The sequence below is a fragment of the Manis pentadactyla genome, chromosome 15, assembly GCF_030020395.1.
Source record: "Manis pentadactyla isolate mManPen7 chromosome 15, mManPen7.hap1, whole genome shotgun sequence".
NCBI lineage: Eukaryota > Metazoa > Chordata > Mammalia > Pholidota > Manidae > Manis > Manis pentadactyla.
This window is the reverse complement of record NC_080033.1, coordinates 57,212,324-57,233,857: the sequence shown is the minus strand read 5'-3', so window position 1 is coordinate 57,233,857 and position 21,534 is coordinate 57,212,324. Positions and strand designations below refer to the sequence as shown.

Below are 21,534 nucleotides of genomic sequence, written 5' to 3'. Positions count from 1 at the left end.
CCTTAAAACCTATAGACATGTGTGTTTCTTTATGACCAGAGTCTCATCTGCTGCAACTTTCAGGAAGGCAATGCAGCAGCCAGGAAAGCAGGCCCTAGAGTCCCCAAGTCCCTGCTCAATTGCTAAGTAAAGGAGATGAAGGAATCAAGAAGGTGAAGTTGGAAAGAGACAGTCAGGTGGGCGCCTTGTACAAGCAATCTAGCATGGCTCAAAAATGCCTTAGGCAAAGAGGAAACATGGCCCGCAGTATCTCCCACTGCATAAGGGTCCCCAGTGGGCAGGGAAGAAGGCCCCCCCACCCTGTGGAAGACATACATTTGAACCCAAAGCCAGTCATCTAGGGGAGGGCGGCCTTAGGCTCTTGCTCCTTCCCTGTCATAGTTGCCCCTTATTTGTGGCATCAAAGAAGCAGAAAATATTTATTTACGTGGAGAGAAGAAAAGAAGGCATTTAAATTTATTCATTTATTCAACAAATAGGTCTTGGGGGCCTACTTGCTGCCGGCTCCCAGCCATCTTGGCTTTTATAGCCCCGGGGGCGCAGAGAGATGCGAAACAAGCAATTACACGTGTGATAAGTTAGAGTCCGTGGGTGGTTTGACCTTGTCTATCAGAGATCCAGAAAGAATTCTCGGAGGAAATAAGGATTAATGGAAAAATTGGCAAGGAAGGAAAAAATAATGAGGAAGGTTTCGGAAGGAGCACCCAGAAGGCGGGTGGATCTAAGACCAGGGAAAGGGTGGTAAGTTTGTCAAACTGACCGGGCTCGTTATGGCTACAGCCCAGCAAAGGAAGGCAGAATCCTCCGAGGAAGGCTTGTGCAGTAGGTGGAGTCACATCACGCAGGGCTCCACGGCTCGACAGGCCTTAGTACGGATTTGGGAATTCATCCCCAAAGGCGACAGGCAGCCACTGCAGCATTCTAAGTGGTGGGAACGCCATGCCCAGAGTTTAATTTTAAAAGGTTAAAATTTGGTGCCCTGACTCCTGAAGCTAAGAAACGAAGAATGAAGGAATAACCCATCTTGTCTGCATCCCCTAAACTTGGGAATCAGCCGCGGTGGGGATGGCAGCAGGCATGTGAGGTGGGGGGTCCCCCTTGCAGAGGGTGTGCCCGTCCTGGGCCGCCTCACAGAGCCTCGAGCTGAAGGCCGGCCAGCCTCACTGCCGTGCCCCGGGCAGTGCTGGAGGCCATCTCCAACCTCGGCGCCCCCAGACAACCCGCGAAGTACCAGTGCTCCCCACGTTGGGGGTGGGCACCGTGGGGAGGGCCACAGGTACAGAGGAAGGCCTCGGTACCTCTCTCAGGGCCTTCACACGGGCTAGGAGGACAGCAGCCCCCTAGCCAGACCCGCACACACAGCTCGTCACGTTCTAAATGCTCCTCTTTACAGATACTGTCCAAACTCCACCTCGGCAAAGCGTCTGAGCCCCTGGCGGGGTGGGGGTGGCGAATCGGCGTCCCAGGACCGGTCTGCCTGCCAGACTCAGAATAAAGAGCGTTTTCAAGGCCTGGAGTTTTCCAGCTGCCTGGAAACAGGAAGAGCCCAGTCCCGGAGAACAGAAACCCTCACACACGCCCTACATAAAGACACGTTGAGCCATTAGCCCTAATTGCCTGTGACTGACACAGCAGTGAGGCCGGCCTTCCAGGCATTTGCTCAGCGGAAAGAAAACAAACAGCTCACAGGGGACCCAGGCGGCCATTTTCTCTCCTTTCTGCCAGAATGATTCTGCTCTGTTCCCCCCCCCCTAAATTATAGCATACAAAATTGAAATTATATACCAAACAAAAGTCTTTCAAGTGTTCCTTACCACATATGAGAGAGAAAAGAAATCTTGGTAGGGAGGAGTTGAACATAAGCCAATTGGTTATGAGTCTTTTCACAAGAGCAAAAACTTCACAGAAAACTTCTCGGAGCCACACCACAGTGACCCCCATTTTCTCTAGCTTTGAGGCATTAAAAACTATTTGCAACAGTTTTCATATGTTCAGCATACTTTATTAAGAAATATGTTAGGTAGTGTGCCAAATGTTAAGAATATAATATGTATGTGGTAAAAATGGCACTGCCTTCAGATTTAGGATTTTAACAAGTGAGTTTCCCCAAGTGGCTTAAAAATAAAACGGCATGTTATACATCAAGCAAGAGACCATTTATCCTTCCCTTTTCCTCTGTGAATTCCAAGTGCTCAGAGGACCCCCAACATGCTACTGCCGGCCCCACCACTACCGCCAGGCCACGATGACTGTGGCGATACGGGCATCGGTTCTCTCGGTGCCGAACTGATGACCAGGAGGGACATCGGGACAACAGGACTGGCTCTGACTGTGACTGGTGGTCACTGAGCTACGACTTCATCTCCCAGGTCAGAGCCACTCCCTTCCTTTGTGGTTCCTTCTCAACCATTTCAAAAATATCACTCCCCGGGTGTAACACCATCTTATTTGATGCCACCTCATTTGGGCCCCTTAACTTCCTGGGGATATATGCATGATTATTACCTCGACCTTACCAAGAAGGTAAGCCACCTGGACAAGGACACACAGGGTTGAGTGGGAAATCAAACTCAGATCTATTTGACTGCCAGGTCCATGCTCTTAATCTTTACTCATTCACTACACAGCCAAACTTGAACTTCCCTTTGGCTTACTGAGGCCATCTTATCATCCAGGTCTTCACTATCAGATCCAATTCGAACCATGGATGGCAAGAAAACTAGTAGCCCATGTTAACATCAGCCCCAGCTATGGGGACAATACACAGTAACATTCAGAGCCTAAAGTCCTCCACTGGCCGTTAAGATAAAATCCAAGAAAGAAAAGTTGTTTCTAAGTAGGATCTATGTGAATACCCTCCAATGACTTAGGAAAGCAAAAATGAGCTCCTTGTTCCGTAAGCCCCACTCTTGGAGTCAAGCTGTACATTTCAAGTCATGGTACACGGTGGCACTGATTCTGTCCCAGACGGTTTAGGCGCTTTTCAGATTTATGAGGGCAATCCCAAGCAGGCCAGCGTCCCCAGAGACAACTAGCCTCGAGGTAATAAGGAACCACCTTGCTCCTGCCCTAGTGAAGGACCCATCCTCGGTGGGAGATGCGCAGTCACGGACAGAAGGCTACTCACCCGGCAGGCAGGGCATCGGGTGCCTGGGCAGCGGCCGGGAGCGGCTGTGTGCCCGAGGTGCTGGGCTCCTCCCCTTCAGCCGGCGTGGCCGGGGCAGGGAGAGATGCGGTGGTGGGGTTCGGGGACACACTCGTCACTGCAACAGGTGGGGATGTCACACCAGGGACCGAGGGCTCTTCAGGATTGGTGGCTATGGTGGGTTCATCGTTCACTGAAAATACAGAAATAGTATTTTAGAGATCAACTCAGACTTGTGTTCACATTTACTAGGTTTTCCACTTCATGTGGTACCACAGTACTTACAAAGTCACCAGGCATGATTCCTGTGACAGCAAAAAGTGTTACAGAACATAACTTTGGAAATTACGGCAAGTCTGCAATGGCCTGCCCAAAGAAAATCAAGAGATGGATCTGTAAGAAATATATTAAATATCATCCCTTTTACATACCTTTATTACATTTCTCTAACGTGCTAGGGTTACATGAATTATAATAAAAGGACAACAGGAAAGATGAGGATAACAGGGAAGTACACTGGTGCTAAATGAAGCAAGGCCCATGCAAGCTCATAGGGTCACATAATTTTCTTTGAACACGTCATTTGTCTTCCAGACTTCAAAAAGCTCCACATACTCTAAAAGGTGGTAAACTTTCAGTAACATACTTATTCTTTTAAAGACCCATGTCCAAAGTAAGGAGCAAGAATGCTCTAGATGAAAAAGATGGACTCCGAAGGTAACAAACTTGTCTCCAAGGTAACAACAGACAAAAAGACACAAGTGAGTCTCTGGTTCCGGAGTCTCCTTATTTCTCCATTTCTTCATTTCTTTGGTGATCACTCATGTTCACAAGGACCCTAAGGCACCACAATATCCTCTTACTCAAGAAGGGATTAAACAAGGTTACAAAGAATTCTTTGAAAATGAATAGGCCATATGCAGAGAGGAGTCTACGTACATGATTACATATGTGTACACTTACACTACAATTTTGTACGAAAACCGCTTAGACGTCATTTAGCCTAATCTTCCTAACTCAGAAATTCTTTTTGCAGCTTCCCTAACAAGTGGCTATCCAGATTCCTCTTGAACATTTTTTCTGACAAGGAGCTCGCTACAGAGCCATTCCATTGTTAAACACACAGAGCTGCCAGAAAGCTTTTTCTCATGTTAAGCTGATTTCACCCGCTGGTCTTTGTCCCCAGCCCCCATGCAATACAAACTAAGTGTCTAGACTCCCTGCTCCTCATTCACCTTCTCTTTCTAGTAACAAGGCCCACTATTTCTTTAATGTTTCTAGGCCACCCTCTTCTTACCACCTGACTGCTCTCTGGTAGATATTTTCTACTGCCTCTCCTAAATGACAGCAGAAATTGAAGAAAATAAATCAGATAACATCAGATTTAGATGGTATCTAAATCTAACAGCAGAGTTAGAATTCCAGTATAAATGGTATTAAGTAAATTTACAGAACCCCAGCATGTGGCACGCAAAGTGTTAATCATTTTGGATCATCTCATTTAAGCCTTACACACACAACCCGACAAGTCAGGTTTAGCAAACTGAGGCTGAAACATGTTAAATAACCTGCCCAAGGCACAGGGCAGGCACCTGATGCATGCCCCTACTGTCTGCTTCCAGAGCCTGAACCACTCACCCACCGCACACTACCTCTCCCTCTCTGCACGACCTCCAAAGAGACCCCATTATAATTCTGGAAGCAAAGACATGACCCTTCTGGCTAACAGGGAGACGGGTGGTCAGCTGAAACTAAAATTTCTCCACGTAAAGTAATACCAGTTGATCTTAACAAGTGGAAAAGAGCCATTTCTTTGGGACCACCTGCAATTAACTCATTTGCTTTCTCTCCAGTATATGAAATACTGCCTGGCATGTAGACTAAATTAGTGGCTTAATAAATGACTACATCGTGTGCAACTAATGTCTCCCCAACATAAATGCAAGACTTTATATTTATGTTCCTATTCTATTTCAGCTGAGATAGTAAAACACAACAGATGGTGATTCTCTTAATGCAAACCTGTAAGTTTTACTCAATTCCAATAAAAAACCATTATGACATTTTTGAGAATGAATTCATTCAAAATTTATAAGGGAAACTAAATATAGAAGAAGAGTATATTTAGCTCTAAAGAAGAGCATTGTGTGTATGCAGAAGGAGGGTTAGTTCTCTAAACTATTAGTACACATTATAAAGCTACAATTAAAATAAGTGGCACTAATACATGGATAGGCAGATGCTGATTAAAAGTAGGAAGCTCAGAAATTGAATTAAATACACATTGCAATTTAGTTTGTGACAAAGGTGGCATTGTTTTTATTGAAGTGTAGTTGATATACAATATTATATTGGTTTCAAGCGTACAACATAGTGATTCAACAGTTATACACATTATTAAATCCTCATCCCAACTAGTGTAGTTTCTGTTACCATAGAAAGATGTTACAGAACTACTGACTATATTTCTCTATGTGCACTTTCATCCCGGTGACTAATTTACATTATGATTGAGATTTGTGCCTCTTTATCCCCTTCACCTATTTCACTCCCCCACCCCCAACCCCTTCCCCAAGGTAACCACCAGTCACCTCTCAGTGTCTATGAGTTTACTGCTATTTGTTTGTTTTGTTTTGTTTTTAGATTCCACATGTAAGTGAAGTCATGTTAGTTGTCTTTCTCTGCCTGGCTTATTTCACTGTGCATGATACCCTCTAAGTCCATCCATGATGTTGCAAATGGCAAGATTTCTTTCCTTCTATGGCTGAATAATATTCCATTGTGTATATGTACAAAGGTGGCATTTTAAATGGCTGCAGAAAAGACAGATTATTCAACAAACAGCTGTGATAGCTTGGAAAAAGTATAATGGAAAAAAAAGAATTATATCCCTGCCTCACTCCTAACATCAAAATAAATTCCAGATGAATCAGAAATTTTGACATAAAAAAATGAAACTACAGAGGACCTAAAGAAATTAAGGAAGAATATTTTTATAATCTCAAAGTGGAAAAGACTTTTTGAACTATCACACATAAGAGAAAACATAACAGATGGATGAATTCAACTACATTAAAATTTTTTTAAATTTAAATGGCAAAAATACCATAAGCAAAATCAAAACTGGAAGAAAAAATAACAAACTGGGAAAAATTACTAACAACTCACATTACAGACCAATGGCTAATTTCTTTGCTATGAAAAGAACCTCTACAAACCAGTAAGGAAAAGACCAAACTTCACAGTAAAGGAAATACAAATTACCCCTAAATATATTAAAAGATGCTCCATCTCAATTATGAGACAAGAAATGCAATTTAAGACTACAATGAAATACCATTTTTTAACCTATCAAATTGGCCAGAATGAAAATATTTAATCACATACTGCCAAGAGAGTAAAAAAAACATTGTCACATATTGCTGGTAGGATTAGAAATTGGTAGACCTTCCATGGAGAACAACTGGGCAATATTAAAAAATTTAATGCAAAAATTGGAGGGAAGTAGGGGTAGGTACAGAGAAGAGAGGTCGATGGGCCTGTAAAAGAAATCTAAATGTCCATGAGTCAATAAGATCTGAAGCTGGGTGACAGGTTCATCATAACATTCTTTTTACTTTTATATATAATCAATGTTTGTGGCAGACATGGAGTTGTATACGTCCGCCAGGAGGCACATAATATCTGGTGGTCTCCCTCTTGTGACGTTAGCATTGATGATTATTGCTTAAATCCATTGATTGGCTGGGGGTTACAACATAGTAATATTCTAATTCTAGCTTGCCTCTAAAGAGAAACTTACTCTTATCAACTACTTGGCTATGTTGAGGTTCAATTTGTAAAAAAAAAAAAAAAAAAAGGGCATGAGAAATGCTGAGTCTTTCCTTTTATTTAGCAGTTCTCAAAATAATGATTTGATTTCCTCACATCCTCCAAAAATTAACAATGAAATTTTGTCTTGTTTAAAAATCATTATGAGCTCTTGGGTTAAACATATTTAAAATACTTCAATCTATTGTGATTATCATTCTTTTGGATACTAAAATTGTCCCCATTTCTGGCTAGGGTTTGAAGGAGAGGAAAGGGGTGAAGCTCTTCAAGCTTCCTTCAAGTTCTATGGAAAAACTTCTAAGATGATGACTAAGTAAGAAAGTGGATAACAGCATATACACACGTATATACTGTCCTACCGTGTGTGTGGGGGGGGTGTTTTCAAAGAATATATATGCATATGCTTTCATATTCAAAGAATATCTTTGAAAGAATCATACAAAACACAACAGTGACTACCTCTGGGGAGGAACCCGGAGGCAGGAGGACTGGAAAAGGAGATTTTCTTTACACTGCTTAAGCTTTATACTTTTAAAGTTTTCACGATGTACATGTACTACCTATTAATAATAATTATGATGGAATTCTTGGCCAGGAAAAGAACAAAAGCAGAACCCCACTGCATGCGAATAGAAAAGTCAACACTATTTGGATCTGCCTGTTTGTGCAGATGTAAATCTAATCAGAAGGGTTCACACCAGGACTGTACTTATCCACAGACCTATCCAAGAAAAGCCTATGGTTCACCAATGTAGCTCACCTGTTTAAGACTTTTATGCTATACCTTCATTTGGAAATAGAACATGACAGCCAGATATCCTCACGTTTACAAACTTTCTGTGTCCATGCTTATACTCCTCTGCTCTCAAAGAGTGTACAGGCATACCTCGTTTTATTGTACTTCGCAAATATTGTGTTTTTTACAAATCAAAGGTTTGTGTCAACCCTGAGATGAGCAAATGTATTGGCTCATTTTTTCAAGAGCATTTGCTCCTATCATCTCATTTTTATAACTCTCTCAATATTTCAAACCTTTGTTACAGCAATCTGTGATCAGTCATCTTTGAATCACACCAGCATAAGATGGTAAACTTAGTAAATGGTGTATATGTTCTGACTGCTCCACAACTAGATGTTCTCCGGTCTCCTTCCCTCTCCTCAGGCCTCCCTCTTTCCAGAGACACAACAACATTGAAATTACGCCAATTAATAACCCTACAGTGGCCACTAAGTGTTTGAGTGAACGGAACAGTCACATGTCTCTCACTTTAAATCAAAAGCTAAAAATGATTCAGCTTAGTGAGAAAGACATGTTAAAGCGAGAGCCCAAAAGCTAGGCCTCTTGTGCCAAACAATTAGCCACATTGTAAATGCAATGGAAAAGATCTTGAAGGAAACTAGAAGTACTACTCCACGGAACACACAATGAATAAGAAAGCAAAATAGCCTTGTTGCAGATAACGGAGAAAGTTTGAGTGGTCCTGAGGGGAGATCAACTGAGCCACAACACTCCTTAAGCCAAAGCCTGATCCAGAGCAAGGGCCTTAACTCTGTTCAATTCTATGAAGGCTGAGACAGGCGGGGAAGCTGCAGAAGAAAAGCTGGAAGCTAGCAGAGGTTGGTTCATGAGCTTTAAGGAAGAGGCTGTCTCCATAACAGAAAAGTGCGAGATGAGGCAGCAGGAGCTGATGTAGAAGCTGCAGCAAGTTATGCAGAAGATCTAACTAAGGTCATACACTAAACAGGAGATTTTCAACATAGATGAAACAACCTTTTATTGGAAGAAGATGCCATGTAGGGAGGAGAAGTCAATGCAGGGCTTCAAAGAACAAGCTGACTCTCTTGTTAGGGGCTAATGCAGCTGGTGACTTTAAGTTGAAGCCGATGCTCATTTACCATCTGAATATCCTACAACCCTTAGGATTGTGCTGCATCTATTCTGCCTGTGCTCTAGAAATGGAACAATCGAGCCTGGATGACAGCATATCTGTGTACAACACAGCTTACTGAATATTTTAAGCCCACTGTTGAGACCTGTTCAGCATATTGATAATGCACCTGGTCACCCAAGATCTCTGATGAAACTTAATGTTGTTCTCATGCTTGCGAACACAACATAACATCCATTTTACAGTCCATGGATCAAGGAGTAGTTTCAACTTTCAAGTCTTACTATTTAAGAAATATATTTTCTAAGGCTAGAGCTGCCACAGACAGTGATTCCTCTGATGGATCTGGGCAAAGTAAACTGAAAACCTTCCGAAAAGGATTCACAATTCTAGATGCTATTAAGAACATTCATGATTCATGAGAAGAGGTCAAAATATCATCATTAACAGAAGTTTGGAAGAAGTTGATCCCAGCCCTCACAGATGGCTTTGAGGGGTTCCGGACATCAGAGGAGGAAACAACTGTAGGTGTGGTGGAAATAGCAACAGAACTAGAATTTCTATAGAAGTAGAGCCTGAAGATGTAACCAAATTGCTGCAATCTCATGATAAAACTTTAAAGGAGTTGCTTCTGAAAGATGAGCAAAGGAAGTGGTTTCTTCAGATGGGGAAAATGCTGAGATTACTGAAATGACAACAAAGAGTTAGAATATTACATAAACTTAGTTGGTAAAGCAGTGGCAGAGGACTGAGTCCCATTTTCAAATAAGTTCTATCATGGGTAAAATGCTATCAAATAGGATTGCATGCTACAGAGAGACTGTTCACAAAAGGAAGTAGTCCACTGATGCAACAAACTTCATTCTCTTATTTTAAGAAATTACCACAGCCACCCCAACCTTCAGCCACCACCAGCCTGATCAGTCAGCAAATATCAACATGAAAGCAAGACCCTCCCCCAGCAAAAAGATTACTCACTGAAAGCTCAGATGGTTAGCACTGTTTAGCAATAAAACTATTTTTTAATTTTATATATATATATATATATATATATAGCTTTTCAGACAAAATGTTATTGCATAAATAATAGACTATAGTATAGTGTAAACTTAACTTTTATATTAACTGGGAAACCCAAAAAATCATTCAACTCATGTTATTGCAATATTCCTTTTCTTTTGGTGCTCTGGAATTGAACCCACAAAATATCTGAGGTATGCGTGCATGCAGGCGGGCATTCATGTGTGTGTATTCGAATTCTTAGAACATGAGAGCTTAAAGAACCTCAGAGGTAAATCGACCCCATCACAGCTGATAATCAGAAGAAACCAAAATTCAGACAATTAAGTTACTGGCCCGCAGTCACACTCATAAACCAGTGACAAAGCACCATCCTCAAGCCATCACATGGATTCAAGCAGACAGAAAAACTGGATTGTCGAAGACAAGGAGTTAGCATTTTGTGATGACTTGGAGAATTGCCGTATTTCACATTTTTGCTGTATTTGACAGGCAATTCAGTATTCTACATTAATTCTATTTATTTGATGTATACAACTTATCTCCCCCAAAAGACTGCACCCTTCTTGAGAATGAGGGCAAATTTGTCTCCTTCATTTTTCACTGCTTCCACAATCTGTCTCCTGTGTTCTCGCTCCCACCTCTTTGCTCACCTCAGCCCTCCTCACCGGAGCCCTCTCTGCTACTCAGGCCAGACTGAGCGCCTGTGCGGAGTCCACAACACCTATGGTCTCAGCTTCTCAACCACACAGCCCCTGTGACATCTGCTGTGCTAGTACCTGGCTGACAGTGTCTTTTCAGCTTCTTTTCCTGAGACAGATTATAGGGCAGAGTCCTTATGTTTGTTATACTTCTTTACATTGTCCATAGTGCTTAGCAAAATGGCATTGAATAAACATTTGTTCAATGACCCAAGTAATGTAGCAAATGATACCTGAAATAAAACCACCTGACATCTGTGTAATGTTAGCATTTGCCAGACATATTCTTTTTAAATATTTTTTTTTACTTTGGAATCATTTGAGATTTATAGGAAAGTTCAAAGATAGTACAAAGTTAGTAACATTAGGGGAAATGGGTGAAGGGTGTACTATACAACAGAAACACAGCACATTTGTCAAAGCTAAAATATTAACATCTGAACATTACTATTAACTAAATTCCAGATTTTATTTGGATCCATGAGCTTTCCCACTAACATTCTTTTTCCTGTTCCAAGATCCAATCCAGGTCATGCCTCGCCTGCAGCAAACTCACTTTCATCAGCTCATCTATCCTCCCAATAGCCCCATGAGGAAAATATCATTCCCATTTTGCCTAAGACAAAACTGAGGCCCACAGAGGTACCACCCAGACAGGTGCCATGCTATTAGCAAGTAGCAGCACTGCTGCTCGAATCCACAACCCCACGAAGTGAAAACACCGGCGGAGGCCGAGGAGGACAAGGGAAGATGCTTCAGTGGCATTCCTGGGCGGAAAGAAAGGCCGGGCCCCGAGATGGCGGGGTGGACGGGGTAGGCAGGTAAAGTGGCAGTTGACTGGCCCCTGATTTCTGCAACCAGGTTATTTCACAAGGTTCCCTCTGTAATGCTGGGAAACATTCTAACTTTATGAATCACATATTCATTCAAACTAAGACATACTCTAGTCACAGTCAGCCAAAAAAAGATCAGGAATTGTAAATTCTCTTTCTTAATCCTAGACTCGATGCCAGCTCATGGTGTGTTCCAAGACCTTTAGGGTGTGGGGTGTAACACAGGCTCTCAGTATACACACAGGTCTTTTCAGCCCCCACACTCAGGCGTGGAGGAGGCAACTGCCACCAACAGAAGCTTTTTAAACAGGAGATCAGCTCGAACCATAGGATCCCCAGGAAAGCAGTCAGCGTCTCTCATCCATCACATGTACAACAACACACTACCAAGGCGACTGACTAATCGCTCAGTTCTTCACAAGAGCAACCAAAACTAGAAAAATCTTTCATAATCAGCATGACACAGGGTGGGTCAGGCCTATGTATAGAAAAATAGTTAAATCAGATGGAAAAAAGGAAGAAAAATTAGATGAAAAAAAAAAAAACTAAAAATGGACAAACCCACACTATGTTACCTAGTGGGAAAGTCCAATCCTTCCCTGGCCAATATGCAGATTCACCCAATTTCTATTCACATTTCACCACACTTCTAAGAATTCAAAATCTGAGATTTGTTTTGAAAATGTATAAACTATCAAAGAATATCCCAGAGAAAAAGTAATGAGGCAGGACTGGCCCTCCCAGACATTTAGAAAAACATACTATAACACTCTAATAATCAGAATCACATGGGCCTGGCTCAAAACTAGAAATCAGTGCTCAGAAATAAATTCTCACTGCATATAAGAACATGACAAGTGACAAACACTAAACCACAGTGAGAAAAAAAACACTAATTAATGTTTCTGGGATAACAGGACCCTAATATAGAGAAAAATTAATTTAGACCTAGACCTCATTATGTTTATCTATGTACAGATACAAATATACCACCATACACTCCAGTGGGGAGTTCTTTTTACAACACCAGGAGGGAAATAAAGTACATAGAATAAAGTATTTATTCCATCTACAGACAAGAGAGAATCTGTCCACCATTGAAGCAAAAGGTGAAACTACATACATAAAAAAAAAAATTCTCAGGAACACTTATTTTTAAAATCTTTAATTCCTTTTCTACACAAACCACAGAAAATGAGGTAAAATGTGGAACAATAACATAGGGGGTAAACTTATAACAGATAAAACTTGCACCTCAACACTTCATACACATTAGGATGGCATTATCCAAAAACACAGAAAATAACCAAGTGTGGGCGAGGATATGGGAAAAAATGGAACCCTCATTCACTGCTAGAGGGAACGTAACATGGTGCAGCTGCTGTGGAAAACCATTTAGAGGTGTTCCTCAAAAAATTAAACAGAGAATTACATAAAACCATCAACCCTACTCCCAGGTTTATGGCCAAAATAATTGAAAGCAGATACCTCCTTGTGAGATACCTGCTCATCCAGATACCTGCATGCCCACGTTCACAGCAGCATTCTTCACAAGAGCCAAAAGGTGGACACAATCCAGACGTCTATCAACAGATGAACGGACAAATAAAACATGGTCTACACACACAATGGAACGTTATTCAGCCTTAAAAAGAACTGAAATTCTGACACGTGTGACAACATGGATGAACCTCAAAAACTTGAGCTAAATGAAATAAGCCAAAGAAAAAAGGACAAATTGTTCCACTTGCAGGAGGTACACAGAATACTTCACAGAGACAGATAGTAGGAAAGGGGCTGGAGACAGTAGGAGAGGACAATGTCATCGTTTAAAGGACAGAGTGTTACAGTTCAGGCTGATAAAAAAATTCTGCAAAAAAATTTTCTGATAAAAAAATTTCAAATTTAAATGGTAAATTTATGTTTTGTATATTTTACCACAATTAAAAAATAAACAAACTTGTACCTTGAATATATTAATCTCTAAAATAAACCTCCAAATCTCAAAAGGACAAATAATCAAACATAATGAAAAAAAGTCACACAAGAGAAACAGCCCAGCAACTAATGATTGGAGAAATGCAATTAGGTTAAACAGTGAGGGGGCACTGAATACCTGATAGCAAAATGATAAACCAGTATTTACAAGGTTGCAGGAAAAATCATTCTCATATATCACTTGCTGAAAATCTTACACAGCTTTGAGACATATGACTTGCTTTAGTACTTTAGGAGGGCAATTGGGTAATATATACATTAGATCTCATTTTTTAAAATTCATATCCATTAACTCAAGAATTTCATTCAAAAAGAAACAAGTGTACAGAGATGTTCACATTAGGATTTCGTTTTACACTAGGGAAACACACAAGAATTGAGGAATGGTTATCAACTGTCAAATAGTATGAGGCCACCAAAAAAAGGTAGACAAGAAGAGCACAGATACATGGAATCGCATATAAAAAAAAAGTTTAAAAAAAGGACATATATCCATGCTGTGTAATCATAACTGTATGAAATTATTCACAAAGACAGAAGCTAACTCTGAGCGAGAACTTATGGTGACCCAGGCACGCTACATGTTTCATATAACTTATTCCTTCTAACAACCCTATAAGATATATACTCTTGTCCTAATTTTATTAATGAGAAAACTAAGGCCCAGCAAGTCACTGGCCTTATACACATACTGCACACAGGGGTCAGAGTTTGTGACAGCCGCCACCAGGGTGACACCCAACCCTATGTGCGTGGAAACCACATTTAAGGGAGGAGGGAGAGATGTCTCTTTTTAGATAAAGTTTTCAATAAAAAATTAGAAAGTAAGTCACTGCACACAAGTCTTGATGAAGTGTTATACCGTTAGTCTACTTCTCGGTTCCCAGCACTTCTAAAACTTAGAAATATTAATATAGACAGGCTGTCATTCACTTTCATTTCACAAAAATGGATACTTCACAGTTGTGACATGAAAAAACCACCTGGAACTTGGCTCTGTTTTGCCCCAAATGTCTTTTTCATGCATAACTATAGAGCACAGCCGAAAAGGCTTGCTAAATAAATCTCTCATGTCTTCGGAAGCATTTCCTGGAGGCATGGCTCTCCACCACCACCATTCTGGAACTGGTCTTCACTGTTCTAACAGCAGTGTATTAAAGGGTGAGGATGTTCACGTTCACATCCTCAAACCCCCTTCTGGTCTTGTGCTTCCAAAGAGGGGGGGCTTCTATCTGCTCCCCAAGGAAAGGGAGATCTCACTAGACCCCTTGGATAGACTTGAAAAAACCCGCAGTCCAGGCTGGCTTTCAGGCAAAGGTGAGCTGTCATCACAGCAGAAAGGAGGGAGATGTGGTCTTAGATGGTGACCAGGGTCTTAGTGTTTTAACAGGCAGAAATCCATTCCTAAAATGCAGCAACTCTCCTTCACAGACGGGTTTTCAGAAGAGTATGGGCATTCAGATGCCACCACAAAACATTTCCAAGGCAGTTGGGGGTAAGGTACATTTGGTTTTCTGCAGAAGAGCTGGCACCTGCCTTGTCTGCTGAAACTTAGTGTTCCTGGAGATAAGGACAATATACAAAGGTACCTACAAGTAAACGTAGGGAAAACACAGATCTGTTTAAGAATGCAAGAAGAGTGATTCAAAGACCATCACCATATAAAGTCAATTTGCCAACAGTTTTTATAAGAAAAGCAGAGATGGCTGAGGAAAACCAGTATCACAGTAATGTAGGCCCCTGAAAATCTAGGTAGCTGGCACCACAGCCATGGCCTCCAGGAAACAACTGATTCCAACTAGCCCGTTCCTCTTCCCCGTTTGTTACTGCTCGCCCTCTTCTACAAGCGACTTATTTTTCGAAGAGAAGCATGTTTACAGATGCTCATAGAGCTGCACCTGGTTTTCTGGAACACAGTCCACAGCCACCACCTTACCCCTCCCCACAGTCGGAAAGGCAGGCCACCCATGGCCTCTGCAAGCTGACATTGCAGCAGATACAGTGTTGGCAAGGGAGCACCGGCGAGCTGGGAAGGCAGCTGCTCGTACTCCTCACCTCCACCTCATCCTCGTCCTGAAGGCTTACGGTGTGCTGGTGAACTCAGTCCCTACAGGCGGGTCCCAGACTCCAAGGAGAGAGGACCCTGCACATGCACTGAGCCCTGCAGAGCACAGGACACTCCACCCAGCGGTCCACTCCAGACAACAGCGCAGCTCAGCACCACAGGTTCTCAGAGGACTCTGCAGCCCTCGCACAGCGCTGCCAGGGAACTGAAAGTCCGCAGAAAACAACTCAAATCGATTTCCTCCTCTGTGGGTTTGTCACACATAGGGCAGTGACAACGACACCATGGCCACTGTGTGAAGAAGCTCCGCCGCTCCAGACCTCCATCCCTCACACCGCATCTCTGCCATCACAGCACTACAAAGTTATCTATGTCACTTACTGAGTAAACACCTGCATCTCCTCGACCTACAGTTTATCAGAGCAAACCTCCACGGCCCTTCCCAACTGCCCCAAATTAAGAAAAATCACCAATGTCCAACAGTCACTAACTACTTGATAAATCTTCAAGATGTTCAGAAAAATGAGCATATTTTTTTTCCTTTTTTCCTTTTTGATTTTACACTATCCCAATGAGACAGATGGAAAGCATGAGAAAACTGATTTATTTTGAAATAGACCTCTCCTTTCCACTTCCAGGGAAGCGGAATCAAGTGCAGAGAAGTTCCACATGGATGTGGAAGGGTGAGCTACTCTCAAATGCGACAACACTGGGCTGGTATGGCCACAGAATACTCCCCAGTGGCCCTGAGCTCTGCCCTGGTCAGTATGCCAACTGTTCAGTGCTGCCACCTTCTCTGACCAAGCTCCTAGCAGCAATACCCAGCCTCCTTTCTCCCTTGTCTGATCCTTTCCTTATTAAGGAAATTTAAAAAGTGTCATGTATAAATAAGATCCCCTCGTACCCCACCCCATGAAATCCAATGCTGTTAAGAAACTAATTAAAAAGTTAATATTTTTTATTTCTGTCTAAAGGAATATTTTAGAAGACTGCTGTCATATGGGGAATAACCTTGGCTCTACAGAATATGCCAGCAGGAAAAGAAGATGGGTCAGTGGAAGACCGAGGGATTCAAATTCATCTTTGTACTATAGTATGCTCTCGCCCACCAGACATTCTGCGTAGCAGGCTCCGTGTGAGCACAGGGCAGAAGCCACTGCTTTAGCCGGGCTGGTGTTCTGCGCTGTCACTCACCTGTGCCATTGGCCAAGCCACTGTGGGTTGGGTTCTTGATGGGCTGGCGGTGCCGGTTACTAGTACTGGGGCTTTGCTCTCCGGTTGCTGTGGTTGTTCTGGCTGAACCACCTGAATGTCTGTGCGCCCTGGAAATTCAAAGTATAAAGCAGGCAGATATAAGTCACTGTGAAAAAGAAAAAAGTGTGTCCCACCTAAGCCATCGTCTTCCTTCTCTCACTATTTATTGGAAATAAGACCTTGAATAGCCTCTCTAGTCTTTCACAACAGAAGCTACTCAAACAGACTCAGGTAAGCTTCCTTCTTGGCTAAAAGCCCAGAAAGCAACTTTGGGCTTTTCCACTGAAGTAAACAAATCCAAGGTGAATTGCCCTCACATCTGAAATTACTGGCAAATTATCCGGTGGCCATCACATTATTTTGGGGGGCTTAAATGTAAGCAACAAAAATCACTGGATAGGCTACAGATGACATATTTCTCCCATTAGGTAAAAAGAGCCCCAAACTTATGCAAATCCATTTCTCTATAGCTAAAAACATGCTTCCCTTGGGAACAGAAGTCAAGGGGCATTAGACAACCTTAGCCAATGCATATGTTGACATGTTTACCTAGAAGAAATGACTCAACTGTCCATCCAGGTAAATGGGAAAGAACCATAAAGGGATACACATAACAAGGGACACGGTGGGACCCAGGAGCAGAGAAGCTCCCTGACATTCCGGAGGACACAAGACAACAGCATATGCTTTCTCACATCACTGTTGTTCCCTCCAGAAAACCCTTCAGGTGCTGGGAATATGGATGGCCTTCCTGTTTTGCCAAAAGACATTATTCTACTACTTAGTCATTATATACTTTACAACAGTGAGATGATTTAAATATTATCCAGTGAAGAAAAGACCACCCCTATCCAGACAGAAACAGAGGGCCAGAGAACCATCTGTACTACACAACACGGAGCAGTGAGAAGACTACAACAGTACGATAATGACAATGGAAGTATGTAAGATGCATTGGCTGGAACTTTATGTTCCAGATGCCTGTGGTGTACTATGAACTGTATGTACATTATCTCATTTAGCATGGCGCCCCTAGAAGTTGCTTACTATTATTATGCCTATTTTTCGGATAAGAAAACAGACACAGAGAAAGTAAGCAATGGCATAAAGACTCAAATCCAGGTGGTCTAAGGCCAAGAGCCCATGCTCTGCGGTTGGAGGCCGGGGGTGGGGGGCCTGGACTTAAGCTGAATCCCCGCCAGGGTTTTCTTTACTGGTCACTCAGCCACCCCAAACACCTCTGCTGGTGAGATACTCCAGTCCAGAGTGTTGGGACCACACTGTAGCACAATGAACTTGGCGAATAAGAGGCACCCCCACTGACTACCTTCTCTAGCACAAGAAACTGATTTTCCAACAAGATGAACATAAGCCAAAATTTTAACAGAGATTATCTTTGGGTGCTGGGAATATGGAAGCCCTTAACTTTTACTTTTGTGCTTTTCTAGACTTTTCTTGTATTTTTCACTGAGCTCGTATACTTTTGGGTAAGGAAAATACACAATTTTTAAAAAGAAAAAAAAAAAGATTTTTCTTGGCCAAAACTACAAGAAAGTAAGAAAGAAAGAAAAGAGGACACCTAGTGAACTCTGGAGTCCTTCATACCCAAAGACTGCATGGCAGTTAAAAATGGACGGAGTGGGCATGACTGAGCTATGGAAATAAAGATTTAATTTAGACTCTCTTTTTCCATTTTATTTTTCCCTGAGCTAATTTCATAAATCAAAAGCTGTCAACCACACCTCAGTCAAGAAAAATATTTCAAAGTCCCCACTTCATGGGAAGAAGTATTAGCATTGAGCATTTTGCCACAGATCTTCATTGAAAACAGAATGAGCACAGACTGTTCCAAGTGAAAGATGGTCTCCAGCCGCTGGTGAAAGCGTGTATATGCGCTGAGGGCAGAGAGCTTGAGAAAGAGAAAGCTGGTTAATAGAAAGTTTATTTCAGCCAAGAATCCCCCTCAAAGGACATGAGAGCCTCTCTGACTTTGGTCCTCACAGACCACAGCGGAGGGCTGCGTCCCTCAAGCAGCAGTAGGCCGCCTGGGCAGCACAGGAAATGCACCATCAGTCCTGTCACACAGGGGCTCTCACAGGCCAGAGAGGGCTTCCAGTCAAGGGCTCCCGTCCTCTGCAGGGCAGCTGGGCAGGGCAGCAGGGTGCGGCCCGCCGGTCTCCTGGCTCCTCCCCCACTCCGCTCAAAGGGCATGCGGTCAGAGCTGAGAGAGAACCTTCAGAAATGTTTAACCACTAATGACAGCAGCTTGCCCTGAATGACGGGCTGCAGCAGGGCCAGGATGAGCACACAAACCAGGGGCAGCTGGGACCAGTGGACATGAACCGCCGCTTCCCTGGCTGCAGCCCACAGCCACCCCTCCAGCCCCCTACACACACACACACACAAACCAGGGACAGCTGGGACCAGTGGACATGAACCGCCGCTTTCCTGGCTGCAGCCCACAGCCACCCCTCCAGCCCCCTCCCACCCCCACACACACAATTTCCCCAGATTCTTCCCTTGCCCTAAATCTGGAGTTTGCACTTTTTTCCTCTTGAATTACCTTAAAAGTAAGACTCTCAGAAGGAAAAAGAAGGCTCAATGTTTGAATAGAATCTTCTCTTCAGCAGTTTCCTCTCTTGGAGGACTCACTCAACCCTTAAAAGATGGAAGTGTGTCGTGATCAAAAGCTGGCCCAAATGCTGAAACCACACTCCGTAAGCCAAAATAATATGAGGACAAAAGTGGGGCAACAGGGTGGAGATGAGCTGGGCTCCACCACAGACAGCCTGGCTTCAGCTCTGCCAGTGACTTCAGCCTTGGCCTGATCCCACCACCATTTGGGGGTGGGGGGCACAGTGGGGAGGATTATGCCGCCCCTGGGGCAGTCAGAAGAAGGCGCAACAGCAGAGCTCCACAAATGGCTTAAAGTTGCCTGGTTACAGAGATTGAGCTGCCTAGGGCATGCCTTCCTCAGAACGCCGTGTCCCTACTGAGCTCCTCCCTCAGAACCTGAGGCCTCCCTAAGGAAAACAGCCAAGTTAGGGCCCTGGGATTCTTCTCCGCGCTCCGGAAAGCAGACCTGTGCAGGGGAGGCCCCCACGACAGGGCTTGGGGCTGTCCCTCTGCTCTGCCACTCACAGCACTGGCCTTGGTCCTCAGCTGCACCAAGAGCCAGAGCCTTGGATGCCTCGGGACATTCTGCATTGCCCTTCTTGAAGGCTGCTGAATAGCATTCAATCATTATTTTCCGAGCTCTAGGCCCTGTTCTAGGGCTAGCAACACAACAGAAAGAGTCCCTGCCCTCAAGGGGCTCCCATTACTAGCTGGGATGCAGTGATCTGTAATTGCACTCCCACACACATTTGCAGCACACCCTACCAAGCTGACGTAAGGAAGCCACCTGGCTAATGAGTGGGCCTGGCTGACAACCTGACATTGTCACCCCACTGCAGTTTTGTGGGTCACTGTCACATATGCAACAATTTAAGGTGGAGTAGTCAAATAAAACAGAACTGTTTCTCTGGCTGAAAAACTGGAGGCCATTGGTAACATAAGTACAAACAAAACAAAGAGTACAAAAAAGTGATGGTTTGCAAGCCAGAACACATTTTTTTGCTAAATTAAAAAGTAGAACTCAAAATTTACTGTTGACTCAGAATTTCAGATCAATAAGTCTATGATATCCTTTATATGGAAATTGATTTTAAACAGCAGTTTGGGGCTTCATCTAAATTCAAAACTCATGCTCTTCCAAAGACACTGTCAAGAAAATAGACTTGAAAAGGAATCTATAGACTAAGAAGAAATATTTGCAAAACACCTATCTGATAGAGGACTTACATCCAGAATACATAGAGGACTCCCAAAATGCACAGTAAAATAACCAATATAAAAAATAATCAAAAGATTTTAACAAATGCTTTACCAAAGATGATATACAAATAGCAAATAAGCACATGAAAGGTGTTCAACATCATCAGTAATTAGGGAAATACAAATTAAAATCACAGTGACATGCCACCGCACGTCATTTGAACGGACACAGTTTACCAAAAAAAAAAGACAGTAGCAAGTGCTAGTGAAGACACAGAGCAACCAGAACCCTCAAACACTGCTGGAGGGAACGCAACATAGTACAGCCACTTTGAAAAACAGTTTGACATATTCTTATAAAAGCTGAACATGCACTTAGCATACAAACCAGCAATCCTACTCCTAGGTATTTACCTAAGAAAAATGAAAACATGCATTTATGCTAAAACTGTTAAGCAAATGTTTAGAGTGGCTTTATTCATAATTTCCAAACTGTAAACAACCCAAGTTCTTTAACTGGTGAATGAACAGAACAGACACTGTAGTATATCTATACAATGGATACTTCTCAGCAAATAAAAGCAAACAAACTACTAAAACATGCAACAACATAGATGAATCTCAAGTGCATTATGACAAGTGCAAAAGGACAGATTCAAAAGGCCACATATTATTCTGTTTTTATGATATTCAGGAAAATAAAAACTACAGGGAAAGAAAACAGGTATTTGCTAATGACTGGGGGTAGAAGGAAAGGTTGACTAGAAAGAGGCCAGCAGAACTTTTCAGGGAGATAAAACTTTCTATATCTTGATTATGGTAGTGGTGACCAGACTATTTGCTCATCAAAAACCACTGAACTGTACACTGTAAATTTTACTATATGTAAATTATACCTCAATAATCTGACCTTAATAATTTAAAAAAGCAATTTGTGTGTTTCAGCCACTGCAAAACAGCTCCTCACATGAGCAAAGTTTTA

General features: G+C 42.6%; 1 protein-coding gene across 4 annotated transcripts in view; it reads right to left on the bottom strand.

The window, feature by feature from the left end:
- The window catches only part of WWP2 (WW domain containing E3 ubiquitin protein ligase 2), a 193,799-nt gene that overhangs the window by 36,122 nt on the left and 136,143 nt on the right, over positions 1-21,534 (bottom strand). For all 4 annotated transcript variants that reach the window (XM_057493567.1, XM_036897954.2, XM_036897956.2 and 1 more), the window contains 2 exons: positions 16,677-16,804; positions 3,128-3,338 (listed from right to left, as the gene is read on the bottom strand). In XM_057493567.1, the coding sequence (XP_057349550.1) occupies positions 3,128-3,338; positions 16,677-16,804 (339 nt within the window). The remainder of the gene's footprint in view (positions 1-3,127; positions 3,339-16,676; positions 16,805-21,534) is intronic.